This window comes from Helicoverpa armigera, chromosome 23 (assembly GCF_030705265.1).
Source record: "Helicoverpa armigera isolate CAAS_96S chromosome 23, ASM3070526v1, whole genome shotgun sequence".
Classification (NCBI taxonomy): Eukaryota; Metazoa; Arthropoda; class Insecta; order Lepidoptera; family Noctuidae; genus Helicoverpa; species Helicoverpa armigera.
In genome coordinates this window covers 4532541-4551497 of record NC_087142.1, presented here as the reverse complement: position 1 = coordinate 4551497, position 18957 = coordinate 4532541, and the positions used below count along the sequence as shown (strand labels likewise).

At 36.4% G+C, this 18957-nt stretch overlaps 2 protein-coding genes across 3 annotated transcripts in view; both read left to right on the top strand.

The window, feature by feature from the left end:
- The first annotated feature begins 719 nt into the window (after nucleotides 1-719).
- Nucleotides 720-18957, top strand: part of Sema5c (Semaphorin 5c) — a 38010-nt gene continuing 19772 nt past the window's right edge. The window contains exons 1-3 of the mRNA XM_021335987.3: nucleotides 720-1219; nucleotides 11361-11479; nucleotides 13198-13303. Of these exons, the coding sequence (XP_021191662.3) occupies nucleotides 11380-11479; nucleotides 13198-13303 (206 nt within the window). The 5' untranslated portion in view covers nucleotides 720-1219; nucleotides 11361-11379. The remainder of the gene's footprint in view (nucleotides 1220-11360; nucleotides 11480-13197; nucleotides 13304-18957) is intronic.
- LOC110377229 (annexin B9) overlaps nucleotides 5378-18957 on the top strand; it is a 367919-nt gene continuing 354339 nt past the window's right edge. For both annotated transcript variants that reach the window (XM_064040817.1, XM_064040815.1), the window contains exon 1: nucleotides 5378-5382. The gene's annotated coding sequence lies outside the window, so the exon portion shown is untranslated. The remainder of the gene's footprint in view (nucleotides 5383-18957) is intronic.

Sequence of the window (18957 nt, the reverse complement as noted above, 5' to 3'; positions counted from 1 at the left end):
AGCGTTCTCATAAACACAACTTAGGATATTCGTTCGTGTATTTTCCCTTTTAAAGTAGCAGAGATACATATTACTTGAGACAAATCAGATATTGTGGTAAAGATCAGAGGAATAAGTAACAATATAAGTATAGTCAGAGGCTGTATCTACCTGTTAAGTTTCAAGTAACCATAGCTTCGAGCAGGCAGTCGCGGTCGGTGGCCCGTGCTCGCAAGGACGTTGGTGCGCGGGCGGAGGCAAATGTTCAACAACTTCTTGGCCAATCAGCGAGCGCCGTTCGTAGTGTGAGTGGGTTGCTTCGTACGATGTTTGTAGTGTTGCCAGGAATAGTGGTATTACTCAAATTGAGGTTTTGTTGTTAGTTTTGTAGAATGGTTTTATTATTAGAAGTTTATACCTAAGTTTTTAAAGGATGAAAGATTAAAGATGTTTAAAAAAGCAAAATAGCTTTAAAAAACACTAAAATGTGGAACAAGATTACGTTTCTAATTTTGTAACAATAGGATAAGAAAAGTCTATTGACATGAAATTAAATCATTTATTTATTGTAAATATTATTATTTTTATCATAAATCAAATGTTTTACAATATTTACTTTTATACAACAAAGTTAGTTATATCAGATATATAAACATTCAACATTAATACAAATATTACATGTTATCCCAGCGAATAATGACAGCATATGAAAAAGACGGGATAATTATAATTCTTATGCTGGCAATACTCACCTGAGACAGAGCGCGCGCACGCGTGCGTTGCATATTGTTTGTATCTCCATTCACTCACACTGTGACGCCGCGCTGAACGTGGAAGTTGTGTGCGATGTTGTAAACTTTTGTTTTTTTTTTCGTATACGGACGACCACTTGCTTCTTTGCCCACCGTTTACCTGCAAGAGTTATAACTTTGGTTTTAAACTGTGATCTTATTTGTTAAACTACAAAATATACGTTTGAAGTAGAAGAAAACTTGTAAGTTTTAGCGTCTAGTGAAATCTCTGTCGAGTGAGGTCCAGATGTTAGAGCAAGCGGCAATAACCTCGTTTTGTGTCAACAAATAATAATAAACAGTGATCGGGACAACTAACACTGTGCGTTCCGAACAAAAAGTGATGAATTAAAAGATGTTCTAAACTGGAAAGCCTGGACGAGAATGGGTTTCGTTCGCTTGTATTGGAACGTGAATATTGTTACGACCTCACCTACATAACATTTATGGTAAGAAAAAAGTTTTACTTCTTGTTTCGTAACTTGCAACTTTATTTTTTCGGTCGCCGAGTCAGTCAGTTTTGGTGATGATGTGATGCGCTTTTTTTACTTATGCTTGTATATTGCGAAGAAAGTTGGACAAGTATTTTTTTTTAAATCGTTTTGCTTCGTGCAAAGGTGGTGCGTGTTGAGTTGCGAAATTGGCGGTATTATGCCTACGTGCAAGAAGTTTCGTTTATGGTGTTTAGCCTACGCAAATTTATGTAATAATGCCGTTTCGTGATTGCTTAACTTACCCGGTTAGTTTATACTTTAGTGATAATTGTGAATATTACCAGGACTTAGTGGCTGGTGTTTTTTTTTTTATTAAGGGTCTGTACTTCTGCAACATGTTATGAGTAACTTACCTACCTGCAGAATTATTGAATTTACTAATTAGTATTCGATACTTATATATAACCTTCTTTGGTGAAAAAGCCAAGATATCCATCCTGCCTCGGGTTCCCCTAAAACTAAAATACCTACTAATAGGTAGATTTCGAGCTACCGAATTTTCAAGTAGAGAATGTGAAGTAGGTACCCACGAAAACTTTATTAGGTTCAGCTACAATGGCCCAGGTCTGCATCTTCTAGAATTAAGAAGCCATTAAAGAGAAACGTAATAGAGATGTACCTACCTCTCATAGTCGATAATTACGTATATATGACTACCAGCACCTACCTACCTTCTAAACAATTTATTTATCGCAGTAATAAATAAAGCTTAAAAGATTACCTAAGGCTATATTTTAGCGGCTGTCAATTTCTGGGTCAAAAGTTGATGAGCAAAAAATTGATTAAGTTACTTATTTTCCTCATATTTTGTGACCAGGATTAAATTGCCCGGTAGAAAGCTATTATGACGGTAAAAGTTGATTGGAGAAGTTATTCGGTTATTATACTAACCTAAGGCTGCGTGTACCCCCACAAACAACAAAGTCGCACAGTGGTTTCATTTCGTACCACCAAAGAAAAAAAATCACCTGTGAAACTTAAGCTTCTTCTTTTGAGAAATCTTTCTTCCACGACCTTCAAGTGACATAAACATATTACGAGACAAGAAACCAAGACGATACTAGACTGATTCACCTCTCAAAAACTGGCTTTATCAAGTGTTGGCGCCACAATCAACTAGTTACCTAGGTATGTCACGAAAATGCAAATCTTCGTCGACCATATGGATTAAAGAGCCTATTATGATAAAAGTTCCGTGTCTGTCCATAAGTAGATAAATCTATCTACTACTACTACGATCAAAATAGGCATAGCTGAGAAAAATCACACCAATAGTAGTGACAAGGATGTAGTTTACCTACGTAATTTTTTGGTCTCAAATGTGCTCCACACTTATCAAGCGTATGCTGTACAAAATATGTAATTAAAATCACCGAAATTATACCTAAATGTGATAGATGTTGTTGCATTGCATTCCAGAAATCCTATTCAAGGCGCGATATAATTCATCCATGCTTGACAAAGCATTGATCCATATCTATCACCGATCACGGCAGACGGGAGAACGTGAAAAAAAAAAACAAAATGGTCTTCAATATCGCCTTGACACGTTTCTTGAGCACGCAGTCGAAGAGTGTCCAAAATCATAAAGTACCATTAATTTAAGAGATAGCACCAATAAATGCAAATTGTCTGCGATGACGCTGATTCATTACCGCCGTGTTGCAATACAAATACAATGTAGGCCAAACATATTGATACCATGCTTTGATTGTAATCAATTAACGTACAGCCATTGTCTAGCTGCGTGTAGGAAGGAAACCATCAAACCGTTAGCTTGAAGAATATGTGGGCTTGTAATTAAAGATGTCTAGCTCGGTGTCAGAGGCCAGTGAGACGCGTTGATAACATAAGGTTAGAATTCAGGGGTAATGTCGGGTGGTCGTCGTTAAAATGTGTACAACTAAACGAGTAGTGACTCAAGGACGGAATACCTACTAAATAACAAACGATTTTTTTGTTATCTCAGAAAAAAACCCATCGGAATTCCGTAATGATGATTGTAGCTATTATTATTCTATGATGATTTAATTTTTACGACCGGAGAATAATACCTAACTTCAGAATAACCTACCTTATTATAGGAAAAGACAATTGTAAAACTACAGAAGAGAAACTCGATAAACCCAAGTTTAAAGTTCCCAACCAACATTATTGTTAGGTTCCACAGTTCTACATCCAGTCTAACCAGTTGCGACTGAATTTTAAGTAGGTATGACTTCTTTTTTGATTACAAGAGTTGCTGCAGTTTTCAGTTTAGTCTACTTTTTATCTTGGTGGTCAGTCGCATAAACAGATGACCACGTAAGAATTTTTAACGATAGGTTATAGAAAATAACTTTTAATCGGTCTAACAAGGGGTTTTAGGACACAAACGCTGCTGAAAAAATGAGTGGTCAGTCATACATAGTTGAGATGGTGTAAATGTCTTAAGTAAAATTGAGAAGTTAATAAACATGGAAGAAAAATGGATTGATTGCCTGAAAGAGGACTATAAGAATGGGAAGGATGTAAGGATTGAAAGCTGACAGAAGAGATTAATGTTATCGGAACAGGACAAGACGAAAAACAAAAAGTGATACATAAAGGTGAAGAAAAGTTTTTCACTTGAAAAATGAATCTGTTTTTACTCGCCAAACATTGAGCATATGAAATGTGCTGACAGTTAAAGTTAAGACCACATGCAGACATACCTTTGTTAGGTTTGTCACCGTAAGTTAATTACCATGCAATAACACAGCGTGTTTTGTGCATATTCAACTGGAAACTCTCTAAAACACGTGTGCATTGTCATTGCGTGAGTTGTGATTTATTATTTTGTATGCACAGACGACAGGGTTATTCTGTTTGTAATGTTTTTGTCAACAACTGGTAATGAGCGGTCTTAAAGGGTAATGGTCTTCATAATGATGATTCAAACGCGCGTTCCATACACAAGAAAATATGTAAGCGTCTTAAAAAATATGACATCGAACAATTTTATTTTAGTTTGACAGAAAATCTATATACCATATTAAATATTGAGGCCAGAAAATAAGCAGCCTGTGCAAAGAACATGATTTTTTTCATGATTAGTCTCCTTTCATTAAAAATAAAGAAATACCAGTACAAGAAATTGGTATTCATTTGTGTTGTGATTAAGATGAAAACGATAGAAGTCCCATCCACCTGTTGTGCAATGTTGTTTGATAAGATCATAGTGCGAAAACCAGGTTTGTTTATGGGCTGCAAAGGTCAGAATGCCACTACCTACCGCGTAAAACCAGAAATTCCATATCTGATGATGGAACTTGCTCAGAAGTACCCCAATGATCCTACGACCAGTCCAAACAAAGACTGACCTTCCTTGAAATATCTAAACGAGATACTGTTACATGATGAGTACATCCGTTAAAATATAATCTGCCGGTATTGTTTGTGATGATATGTTAGAAAAACGATGAATAGGGTAGTGTCCAGGGTCGAAATAATGAAATAATATTTAGTCCGCTTTTTAGATAATCAAAAAATATTGGATACGTATTTTTTCTTTTTTTAATTAAACATAAAATGACAAAGATAATACACTTCAAAAATTAGGAGTGGGGGCCTTTTACGTCACAGTGTCCTGAAAATTGTAGCAACTTGTGACGTCACACTCAACTTTAACACGATATATCTTAACAAGTTCTGATCCAATTTAAAAAAGAAAAAATACGTATCGCTTAATTTTGGACAATCTACAAGACGGATTAATTATTATTTTTTAGGAAACTGGCCTATTGCAACTTCCTTTTTAACCCTAAAAAAACCACGAGCTAAGTAACCTGCACTAAAGTTTCGATGACCTTAAATTGGAAGGTCACTTGAGCTTCCAAGAAAACAGTTTATTTCAAACCATATCAACAACAAAAGGTTTATAATTGCTCGTTTAAAAATCGAGTTACACATAACCAATTTCCGCCAACAAACAGCAGTTAAGGCCGTATAAGTAGGGTCCTTTGCCTTACATAATTATATTTTTTTTATTGCCCGTGCGTGTGCGCGTGATTTCCACTCCAGCACTGATATGGTGGGTAGTGATGGGACGTGCTTTTATTTTTAGTCGAGTACTTCATTAAAACGTCAAGCTGAACTAAGTGCCAGTTCCGATTATACGGGACGGGTTGTACAGGATGGACACAAAGGAATTTATGGGCTGTTTATTGGCCTCAAACCGTGAATTAGGTACTTTCTAAGGACTATCATTTCTTTAACGCCGTATAGAAATGGTAATAAGGAGTACGGGTACAAGTTTTCCATGTGGAACATCTTAATATAAGAGCTACATACATTGACACGTAACTAAACTACGTAAAATGTAATTACGCACAGACACTAATTGGCTGAGTTTACAGTAATTAATTATCGCACCTTTTTCCTTGTCGTATTTAATTCTTAATTAATTTTATAAGTAGGTACATATTTGCATCTGCTTATAATTAATCACCAGCAGCGTGTAAACGCCAATAAATCTTACTTAAGTCTTAGTTAAGCCTCAATACACATCTCTAGCGGGTTCAACGGTTGTGCGTACGTATTCTGAGAAACAGTAGCTTTCTTGTTTGTGCTGGCAACACAACGCTACCCTCAGAGGAACCATTGTTCCTCCGAACACTTATGTACTTAAGCGTCAAGTTACATATGTTTGTGTGATACGGCCACTGCTAACATGCTGGCCAGCACGTAGCACGTTCTTCAGACTTTATCTATTGTTTAAACAATATCGATACTTATACGTATTAAAAATGTTATCGATAAAGCTTTTACGATGGTGTAGGCAGTGAGATAATGCAAAATCTCAATGTTTTACGCAAATGGAGATAAGATTTTGAATGAAATTCGCTGTTGATAATGAAAGTTGTAGATCGTCAAGGATACACGTTCAATCGATGCGCAGTATTTTTCTTGAACGACAATAATTACGAACTTTTGTGCATCTATGTATAAATTAGAGCTTCACGTCGAACTTAAAGAACGACCCGTGCCTGAAGAATTCTATGATAGATTCTCTAGATGATTCTCTGGAGATGGAGATGGAGATGACATAATTCGTTCATACTGTGAAATTTGATCCTAAAATAACCATACCGCAACGAAATAAAAACTTGTCGCTTGCCTACAAGAGAATGCAGTTCAATCAACCTGTAGTTCATTTTTATTATTTAACTCACTATCTAAACTTTCCTTAACAGTAGGTACGTACGTTACTTATTTAGATAACACGGTACCCTTATCTGTTAAGGAGTTTTACGCCTACTATATAAATAAACTGAGCACTTGACGTATCAATCTAGGTCGATTTCGGTACACAATTTTTTATCATATTAATCTTAAACGTTTTAAAATTTATTAATATTTGTTGAGTCAACAATTTACACTTGATAGGAGACGTTCCATAAAAATAAGTGGATAACAAAGTTCACCATGTATAAACCTATGTGGGTTCTGTAGAAAACGTTTTATTATAATTGCCGATACATAGGTGTCGATAGCCAGGTTACATCCCTACCGAACGGTTTTGCTGTAGAATGATACAATAAGGATTCTGTTTTCAAAAACTTTATAAAAATGACTTAGGTATTCCACCTATAGTGATAATCACATCCATTGTTAGTGTATTTATAACAGGCTCTTATTGAATGTAGGTTTTCTTTAATAGGTGCCACATCGCGCGGTCTTTATTTTGTCTTCAATTTTTCTTTCTTATACCCCGTTGAAAATGATAGTATACGAGGTCGTCTCATATCAGTGAAGTAACAGTATTTTGGGCATTTCTAAATATTAGTCATCAGGCCAAATCTCGTGGAAAAAACTGTCTAGAACAAAATGTGACCGGACCACATACAATTATTCTTGAATACATTATGATATTTAAATCGTTTGCTTGTTGTCAAACAACACATTAAAATAAATAACCGGTCAAAAATACATTAATATTTAATGTGAAACCTCATTTTAATACAACCTCTATAGCAGTTAAATTACATACTACATTTACGATTGGATGTGGACATTTTTGTGTTTTTATTATACCACTACTAACGCAGATACGTATTGTGACGGTTTATGGTTTTACTTCCACGGAGTATAGATTCTAAGCAAGCATTTTTTTAAGCCTTTGCTGTTCACTGTGCCTATCCAGGTCTTCTCGCCAGAAGTACCTACCTTGGTCTGCCTCTAAGTTACATCCATCAACCTGCTATACCCATGTAAGACAAAAAAAAATTCACAGTAATCAGTACTAGAAAGTTGGAAAGCATTAATAGCACGAACTACTTCGAAACGATTATTAGAACCCGTCCGTTTTAAATATGGCGGTATTCTAGTATATTATTGTGCGGTGGCTTTGTTATTTCATTGTTTGTAGACCTATAAACATGCAGCACTGTTGATTAGATAGTACAAAGAGAACTTGTATTGTACATGGAATTTTGATGAATGCTGCAATTGTGTGACCGGTTTTGTATTGATAATTAAAATTTATTGTGACTGCACTAAATTGAAGATCGTTAGAAACCTAAAATATTTGTAGCTTCAGAACTATTGTAGATATGACGTCATATGGTTGACCTGCATCCTTATTGCATACACAAAACTATTTTCAACCGTTCTAAGCGTGATTTCACTGCAAGCACTGCGATTGGATTAAAACCGAACGAAACAAACAATTGTACAATTAAATAACTTGTTTTAAATAGCCTTCAGGACATCTAATAAATAATAACACCCGTCATAACCAACCCAATTACGGATAATTCTAGCCAAAAATGTCTACATATACTATCAAAGAACCTAGATAGTCTATCGCAAGGCATAGCTACTGTATTTATTTAGCACCATCAAGATATGAAATCGCCATATCGCCTAATATTTGCGCATTTGCCACTAATATTTGTAAAGACCACTCCCATCGCCCGAATTAAAACTAAAATACGGAAGCTGATATCAAAATAAATACATATCATAAATGAGCACTCAATATTTAGGTCGAAGCAGTTGAACCTTCTTGAGATACGAGTATTTAAAATGTTACGTTATCTCAAACAGTTTGATGTTGATGTTTAAAAATGTTTTACTGGATGGTCTGTGTAGCTGTAATAAATCAATTAGGTAATTGCGCACGCGTCTCTTTCAAACCAAGCTTATATGGGGGACTACAACAATGTCGTTGGTGTTAAGATTCCTATTATTTTAATTGAACTCACTGGTTTTATTACTTCAGTTTGAATGATTATTCTTTAACGCATGACTGAGTTAGAAGCGTACTTAGTTTTTGGAGCAGCTATATTTTTCCTATAATTGCCAGCCTTGTAATGGCGTCTGCTAAAAAATGGAGTCATTGATTCGATCTCGCGGCTGGATAAAACGCTATTGGGTTTTTCCATCTGGAATTTCCAAGTATTAGGCTTTGTAATAAGCTCGTCCTGGTATAATGTGGGACTTGGGTCAATTCACACTGAAAGAGCAGCGGCCGGCAGCGGCCGGCAGCGGCCGTAATTGCAAGGGATTGAGCGTGAGCGCGGCGGGCCGCATCGCGCCGCGCTCTTACATTTTCCGTGCTCTTACGGCCGCTGCCGGCCGCTGCTCTTTCAGTGTGAATTGACCCTTAAACGAAATTGGAATGAACTAAGGGATCCGAAGTTACATCTCGGTCTTATAGTTTAACTACTGTGGTTACAACTGCATTATCATCAGTTTTCAAATTATCTGTTGATTTTCTATGCATAATATTTCGAGTTACTGGCTACTTGGAATACTGATGTGTTTCACCTCATCTCGTTACGTTACCACTTCACATTTTATTGTCTACTTTTACTTTAATGTCTAGAACGTTTCTATTACATACTTTCTATAATCTATGTCTTCAGGCTTGTTTTCGCTTCAAATGCTTTCGCTTAGAATTCCGAACGAAACAAATGTTACGTTGTCGAGTGCCTATTACAAGTTTGATGTAACAAAAAATGCTTAGTTGAAAGTTGTGTTGTACGTACCTAATATCTATCGGTCATTGGACTGTCAAATCGTTCTATTAGAATTGGTATTGGCGCGTACGCAATTTTATATTCTTGTTATTACGCAGTTCTTTGTTACTTAATTCCCTTAAATTAAAAAGCCCATTAAAATTTGCCGGCATGCGGCTGAATTATTTTTTTACTTCTCTGACGTTAAACGTTTGAGTGTATTATTAAAATACTGCTTCTATAACGCGGTTGCAAAGGAATTTTTAACTTTAAATCAATTAATCTTTGAAGATGTCCTCTTGCAGTTGTTTACGATTTACTAATTTTCTAGAAGATCTTGGCATCAAGTAGACCTAACTACGTCATTATGTTTCCCTAGAATTCAAATCATACTCTCATATGTCCATACCAATTTAATATCAGAATCATTGCAGTGGTTATTTCAAACTGTCGGACAGGGCTACTATCGTATTTCTAATAATATTATTTACAAAATTGCCTCGTTAGATCATTGTAATAAGATCGATTTGTTGATGCTTAGTCATGATTCAGTAATCACGTTTTGTTATTACATAAGTAATGTGTTATTATTTATAACTAAATGTTACGGATAAGTAATAACTAATAATTGATTGGTCAAAAGCTATTTGCCGACAAACATTGCAAAATACATTATGAGTAATTAATAACACATCACTTGCTTGAATTTGAAATGATTTGTAGATAAGTCTTAAAAATTAAGTTAAATAAGCCTATTATGCTTTATATGAGTAATAAGTTAATTTTAAACAGGTTAATGAATGCACTGATATTTGTCGTAAAATATGATCAAATTATGTACACACGTAGGTAGTCACGGTTTATGCCAAACATTCTGTCGGCAAAATTGTTCAAGACCGCAGTAGTTTTAAAAATATAATAATAAAACTGCATTTGCAATTGGTGAGCATGTAGATGGAACGTTTTAACAAAACAAAGATTACTGTTACAGCTACAAATTACGGAAGTTTTTAAATAAATATTCATTACTGCCTTGAGTGGAACTGTGGAACTATGCACGTTTCTTACATAAAGGCAGTCTAGACTATATTCGGCCGTGACGATTGATCAATAAAGGACAAATTGACAATAAAAATGACGAGATATCGATTGACAATTTCTTTTGTTTACATTTGTTTGTACATATCATATCCATTATCAGCAATCGATAAATTGAAATCGTCTTTAAACTTGTGCCAGTAAGAAATATTGTAATTATTTTACAATGGGCGTTACAGCAAGTGAAATCCATGGGTTCATATAAAACTTCATCGTCTAGTAACCTAAGCAATGCGTGACTAAAACTAACACTTAGCTTATCAACTAAAACCCATCATGTGCGTAAGCCTAATGGAGGCAATGACACCATATCTTCAGTGCTCCCCCAGCCTTATTATGCCTAAGTGGGACGTTGAGCTTCACGAACTAAAACTAGATATAGGCCTGACAGACAGATAGACAAATGGACGTGAATTGACAGCAAGAATCGATAATGTTTGAAGACTATGTACTGAGCTATACTTCAAACCAGTTTAGAGCTTCTAAGCCTAACTTAACTGCTAAGCCATAAGGCAATTAAGCAAATTGATTTTAATGCGATTCCAATAGTTTTTTTTTAAAATAATTGCAGGACACGATATAATATAAAAAACACAGGTATTTACGGAATTTGTGTGAACAGTTAGCATCCTTTTAGCAAATGGTATTCTGGTCTGAGATTATGGCAAATATTTGCATGATATATGGATTTCGGATGTCGAGAACATTTAAGTTTGAAATATTTGGAAACGACATCCATATCTTGTTTGCTAATGAGCGGTAGACCGTTCTACCGAAGTAGATTTAGTCACAGAAACACAGACTTTGCATCTACGCTATTTGAATTAATAAACGCGAAATGCAAAGACAATGTTTTGCTGGTATTAGGACAGAAAAAAAACTGTATTTCAGAAGTAATTTCAGGTTAATGTTCTATTCACATGTGAGGCTCTCTCCTATTGGAAATCTAGAAGAATCACATTAAAATTAAAAATATGATTTTTCTTTATCTCTAACGTTAATTTCCGTTGTTACAGGTAACAATAATCTTCGAGAATGACGTGGACGGTATACAAAGTAGCTGCATTAATACTGCTCAGTGCACTCAGCAAAGGAGAACTGCCAGAAGATGACTTCAGGATAATCAATAGACAAGGTAATTACAGTTTTTCTTACTTTATTATTTTCATAACCTACGTATGATTTGCTAACACCAAACAACCAAATAATTTCCTGTCTACACTTGAGGTTAAAGTCCTGAACACAGCTTTTTTATTATTATCACAAGAATGTGAAGAATTCACATCTGTGTGATATAAAAGGTGATTGTATAGCTATGTCAAAAAAATCTTTGTTACAGTTTACATTAAGCCATTAACACCACAAACCAATATTGAAATCAAGCGATCCATATGGTTCAATATTTACGATAACTCTAAGATGTTTATTGCCTTACGGTGAATTTGTTTGTACAGTCAGTGTGAAAATAATCAACGCATGGTAATCGCTTAATCGCTCACTATAAACATTTGAAGTGATGACAGATACACGACAATTACTTTGTAACTGATCGCCCAGGTTATTTTGACCCGCACTGTAATACTCTTACACCAACATACAAACCTGGTGTTTGGTGTCAAGATATTCTGGTGCTTGTAACAATGTGTTCTTTACTTGTTCGATTTACAAGTCAAACAGGCTAGCCTAAATGTAAAGTAGAAAGCTAATTAGTTCACTTAACTGTAATCTAAAGGTATGGTCTGTAATGCCTATGATATTTAAGGGGCTATTGTGTATTTTACCTTTAATTGGCCGAGGAAATATGGGTGAGAGTATAACATGGTGGTGAAGGATAAAACTAGATACGCTGCTGATGATCCTAATTCGCGCATTTTATTACCGCTCTAGATTTCATCATAGGAATTATTTAATTATGGTCAATGATGTACTTATTAATCATAGTGCTAATCATAGTGTAACCAGAATCTTTCTAAGAGTCTGAACTTAAAAGATAGTTACCATAACTGCACTTTTAATAAATACAACCTACTCTTCTAAACCCGCCTGGCCTCGACTACTTTAAGCAATGAATTTAGATTGTCTCTTCAGAATTTGCGTGGGTAGTCATTACATAAGGTCAGTATTATAATCATCTAATTTGTTATTCAAACATGGCTTCTAATCAATCAGTATTCTATGTAAAGATATGAAAGAAACCTGCCGTTCTACTGCGATAGTTATCTTTTTAATTTATACTGAGTCTGGTTAGTTAACAGCTTTCCATGGAAAGATAATATTTGCTTGCCTAGTTGCATAAAACAGTCGCATACAGAATGGCTTTGACCAATTTATTGTGTTGCGTTGACAGTTTCTGTTGAACAGGCTCAGATTTCATTAACTTGATGAGGACTTAGCATGAGTTTGTTCTAGATGGCAAAGCGTTCTTTAGTTTATGCAAAACTACAGTAATATTATAGTTGCTATTAGCCTGGAACTTTCATACTGATGATGATGTCCTCCTAGCTGATTATCGGCTACGGCGGCTTGTTCTCATGTAGAAGATAGCCACCTGCGCAAGACATATAATAGTGCGCAAGCATTTGCGCAGAAAGGAGCACTCACTATTCCTTCACTGCCATAGCCCGATGGGACGGCAATCCGACACGACCGGAGAGAGATCAAGCGCAGGACCGACATTTACGTGCACTTTCATACTACTGTAGAAAGGACTGATCAGAAGAGATTGACCCTTGATTGTCAGATTTCCTGACTTCTGACTACCTATGACACGATGCGGTATGATATGAGACAGCCAAGACCCACAATTAAGACATCCCCTAAAATATTTTCTAAAACTTGTGTATATTTTTCCAGATCTGCTGACTTCGGAACACAGCGACTCATTCGAGGACAGTACCACCGGGTCGTTTTCGCAACTGCTGTTCGATGTAGCAAGGGACCAGGTTATCGTGGGCGCAAGGTGACTGCCTAAATCTATTAATGTCTAGACTAGCAATCCAACCTGTTCTAAAATACTTGATTTAGAGCCTGAACATAGTTTCGGTGACTTCATTATGGTATTGGAGTAAAAGTTGAAACGATCCTCGATTACTTGTGATTTGAGATGCTTCAACGTGCTTTATTTTTTACAAAAACGCATCCTGACTAATTGTGTTTCGTCGACCATGAACAGCCACAAGAGCAATATAGCTACATAATAGAAACTCACTTAAAATTCAAGTGATTGCTCTAAGTTTTTCTAGCTGTGCTAAGCTAGAAAATCAGCAAACGATCTTATCGCATAGTATAGAAGTTAGATAATTTAGAAAATGTGACAATATATTTTTGTGGCAAAATGTGACACATTTCCTCCTATATCTTTATAAACTTGAAGTTCGCAATAGACCTTTTGGAACGACTTTGTTAGGAACATTATTAACTGCACAGCTATTCAACTATCTTCAGACTCGTCATAGCTTTGCAGTATTTTACAGCTGCCATAATACTAAAACTTACCTGTTCTTACTTCTTGCTAGCCTTGTGAACTTTATAGTTCTATTAGTTTCTCTTTATTCTTGTAATTTTATTGTGATTTCGTTCTAAGGTTTCCTCAGTTTGAAGTACTTTGTTTGATCGAAGTTTTTACATGACATTTAAAAAGAAATGCCTGCACTTAACAATGTACTAGAAAGGATTTCTAGTACATTGTTGTTGTAGGTAAACCCAGTTCTAAAAAGAAATTAAACTTTCACAAACATTCTGCTTTAATTAATGCTACTTAAATAAATATTTAATAGTCTCATAATTATCATATAATGGCTTACGGTGTAAATTTTATAGAATGTTGATGGGGTTTTATAACTTCTTGATTTAAGCTCGGCACGAACTCTATAAAATGTTGATAGGTATACGTAGCTATCGTAAACTAATTGGCAAGTTAATGAAAGTTACAATGTTTAATTAATTCATTAGTAGCAGCAATGTATTTCAAAATTGTCATATTATGGTTACGTTCCCTTTATAGTAATTCTCCTATTGGATAAAGAATAGCAAAAATAACCCCTTTTTGCCATGTAATCTGACACTTATGACATTGTTATAGCTTACTTTCCAAAAAACACAAAGTAGCCTTTTCCCTACTATGTTGGGATCGGCTTAAAGTCTAACCGATGCAGCTGCAGCTACAACTCTGGTACTCTCCAGTGTTTTACAAGGACCGACTGCCTATCTGGCCTCCTCAACTCAGTTACCCGGGCTAAAATCACAGTTGTGTTATAACCACTTAAGTTACAGCAGTTCTCATAGTTAACTCTATTAAATTTTTTTACGATAATTTGATACTGATACCACCATAAAGATATAAGAATACATATTTTTATATTGGAAATAGATGCAGTTCTCAAACGTTACGAGTTGGCCGGTTAATAAACTGAGGGGGCGTCATAATCTTAAATCGATTGATAAAGCTATCTCGGTATAGACGAGTTGAACGAATAATGTAGAATTTATTAAGTATACAGTAAGCTGCTGAAGTTATTTACACTGTAGATAGTTTCATTGAATATCAATGAAATATCATTAGCTGCCGGGGAAGATATAACTAATTTTATCCACAAAACATTATAATTTAATCGGTATATAAATTATACCTCTTTTTCTTAAGAGGACGAATTGGAATTTTTGGCCCCAAGGATTTCAATTTTTCTCAGTAAATACAAAACGGATCAAAATACAACTTGGTTACCTGAAAGTTCATGATATAAACCTTATTCTGTTAGACGTAGAAACATGATTAGGTAACTTTTATAACAGAGAAAAATATATCAAACATACCTCTTTTTAAAAAGAGATTCACATATTATGGGCGTACGGGACCGATTTAAGCCTCTTAACTTTTTTAGTAGTTGAGTATATATGTTACCGGCCGAACCCGATTTTAGGATAAACCAGTTTTGCCTAGGCTCAACTAGTTCTTCCTATACGCGTTAGGATTAACTAGTATAGCCTAGTCCAAACTAATTTGTCCTAAGCCCGATAGGACGGACCAGTTTAGGCTAGGCAAAACTAGTTGGTCCTGATATAAGTACGCACACTCTAGGATAAACGTGTTTAGAAAAATAATCATCTTTATTAAACTATAATAATTCGTCGTTATGGATAAATTGATAATACGAACAATCATATTACATATATGTAGCTAACTAACAAATAAATAGGTAAGTATTTTTTTTTTAATAGAAGCAATAATCAAATCTCAAATTAAAATTGTTGTCGTTAAAAGTTATGGATAATAATTGGTAATACAAACAATCACACTATCTATACATATAATAAATCTGTAGAAAAGTAATTTTTGTACATTGAAGAAATTGACAAAAAAAATAGCCAGCATGTTAAAGAATAACTAACAGAACCCATTTCCATCATTTTTGTAATTTTTGTCTGTTTGTCTGTTTGTCTGTTTGTTCGTTCGGGATTCACGTAAAATCTACGAATTAAATGCAGACAATGCTTATATACAAAAATTCTACGTAACTTGGGGTATTACTTAGTTTTTGTTTCATCGAAATCGATTCACTTTATCAAAAGATATGATAAATTTTGTGAATTCAAGATGTAAAATATTACGACACGCAATCTATTTGTCAAAACTGTACATTTGAATGTTGTACTTATATTAGTTGATCGGCCTATTATTAATCTTTACACAGAAAATCACAACTTTATAAGTAACTTCGGAAGAAAAAAAAATATGAAAATTTTGTTTAGCCAAGGTTAAAGTAGCTCCATCTGTGTTAAATCTGTGGTAAATAAAATACATCAAATTAGTCAAAGGAGCGAGATGGTAAATGACAATATACATTCTTTATAGAGGATTATTATTTCAACAGATGGAGTTGTGTATTTTCCGTAATTCACCATATTTTAACACGTAGTGTAATTTTTCGATAGACATTTCAATAGTGTTTGTCAGTTTGCCGTGCCACATCAAAATCCAACTATAATTATTACCTTGATGAAAAGAAAATTAATAGTTCTCAGCCAAATTTAAAACGGTGCCATCTAAATTATTTTTTGAACATTATGTCAAAAATGATGACTTTAGTGGAACAATTAATTATCGTTTAAAGTTACAGATGGAGTTCATATCAGGATTTTTTCATAAACATAGTTTAGCTTATCTTCCACTAATGTGCTGGCCTTAAAACAAATTACTTTGAGTGAGTAGTATTAAGTAGACCTTAATTATTTTTTCTGATGCAAAATATGTAAACTTAATCCTAGAAGAAATGAGGATCTATCTCTCGCAAGCGCTGCTAAGCGTGAGGTAGGTAATGTAGGATTCTGTAGCTTTAAAAACAAGAACAGATACAAATGCAGATAAGAAATGGGAGCTTTCTCTATTTAATACCATACACACGTAAAATGCTTTATGCGTCTGAAAACGCACAAATTGGCGATTATCACACTGCCCCGCATGATGCAGCGTAGTGCGTGGATGCGTTTTTTTCTGTTGTATGGAAATATCTCCGTTTGTATGGAAAACACGCATAGTCCAACACACTGAAAATGCATCCACGCGCGTTCATGCGGATCACGCACATACATGCGGAGAAACACGCACCCCCGCGCGTAGGTGCGGGGCGAGACGCAAGGTATGGCACACTGAATCCCGCAGTGACGCGCGTGATTCTGAATGGGCGTGACGTGTATATTTGAAAATGGAACTCGATGAGAGCCGCTGTGCGTGAATTTACAAAACGCACCTACGCGCGTGAGTGCGCGAAAAACCCGCACTATGATGCAGATCTGCACTCCCGCAGGAACGCGCGTAGGTGCGTCGACACGCAAGATGCAGCGTGATGCGGGGCAGTGTGAAGATCACCTTACGCGCCGCATACCAGAGACATGCTTACTTTCAACTTCTGATCGCAAGTACACTGTTCACGATTACGAACAGTCTCAGTACGACCCGAGCCAAGTCTAAAAAAATACCTTTTATATAAAACTACGTTTGATGTCATTTAATCACAAATCTAAAGACAGAATTGTTCTCTGTTCCTATCCACCTATATCCTATCCTAATCCAGAATGCATTGCAGGTGTGCATAGCACAAAAACCAATGGTATCCTATTCGAGAAGTCAAAAGAGTTGATCTGCCAACGTCGCCATCAGAATTACATTCATCGTTGAATGAGGTGAATAAATTTTCAGAAACCACAATAACAGTAGGAGCCAAAGCGTATTATCGCTTCATAGAGCTCTGATTGGCCCCAGGTGACCAAGTCAGGTCTGATTTGTTCGTTTATCAGATCTTTGAAAGTGTTTCGGTGGATACTTACTGTCGTCCTGTTTACGTGTGACACAAAATATACGTCCTCCGCAAGAGCGAAATTTTCCCGGTGTGCGGTAGTGACGCACAGTATACAGCACTTATGTTTCTTTTGATTTGCTGGCTCCACCAAGAAATTACAAATTGCGAGCGCAAATTTTTAAAATCTTGGCAAAACTGCAGGTTTCAAGTACGAATACATGAAGTGGACTCTCACAGATACGTACATTTTGCCTATTCGTGAACTAATGCAAACATTTCGGTGGAGTCCCGGCTTAGGCCACCACATTAGGCGTGCGCGTTCCTCGGGCGTGAGAGTAGCGCGGGCACCACGCGTGCGTCGCGAGCGCGTTGCATGAGCGTCGCGTTTTGCTGCCCTGCGGCGTTTGCAGGGCGCTCGCGGCACGCACGCGCCGCTCTCCTTGACGTTTAACTGCTAAGGCGTTTAGCGAGCGGCGGGGATAGCGGGCGAAGGGGTAAATACGCAACTTGAGCGCCGCGTGCTCGCCGCGTGCTCGCCGCGTGCTCGCCGCGAGCGCGTCGCTTGCACTCTTCACACATGCCGCAGGGCAGCAAAACGCGACGTTCACGCAGCGCGCTCGCGACGCCCGCGCTACTCACACGCCCGAGGATCGCGTACGCCTAATGTGGGGTCAGCCTTACCATAGTGAGTAAGTGAATCTATCCTACCCTATGCACCTGCTGATGATGATGACTCATTTTATCATCCATCCAGCTATTCCCCAACTATGTTGGTGTTGGCTTCCAGTCACCGAATCTGTTTGAGTACCAATATTTTGCTTGGAGCGACTACCTATCTACCTATCTTCAATCCAGTCAACTACACAAGACGATATCCATGGTAAGACTGACAGACTTTCTGGCTTCTGATTAGTCGCAGCAGCTGCAGAAAATTTACAAATGACAGCTTTGTCAGACTCAAAGCATAAGGACATAGATTATAGCTGTTTCCTGTGAAAATTACTTACGCACCATACGTAATAATTTTCCAAATTGGCTGACTAGATCCAGAGATATTCACACCGTCACAAAATTTACTTCTTTCGTTTAGATAAATGGTCACATCCACAACACAACCTTGATCAATGAATCTATGCTACTGCTAATTAAGTCATCATCCTCCGAGCCTTTTTCCCAATCATGTTGGGGTCGGCTTCCAGTCTAACCGGATTCAGCTGAGTACCAGTGCTTTACAAGAAGCGACTGCCTATCTGACCTCCTCAACCCAGTAACCCGGGCAACCCGATACCCCTTGGTTAGACTGGTGTCAGACTTACTG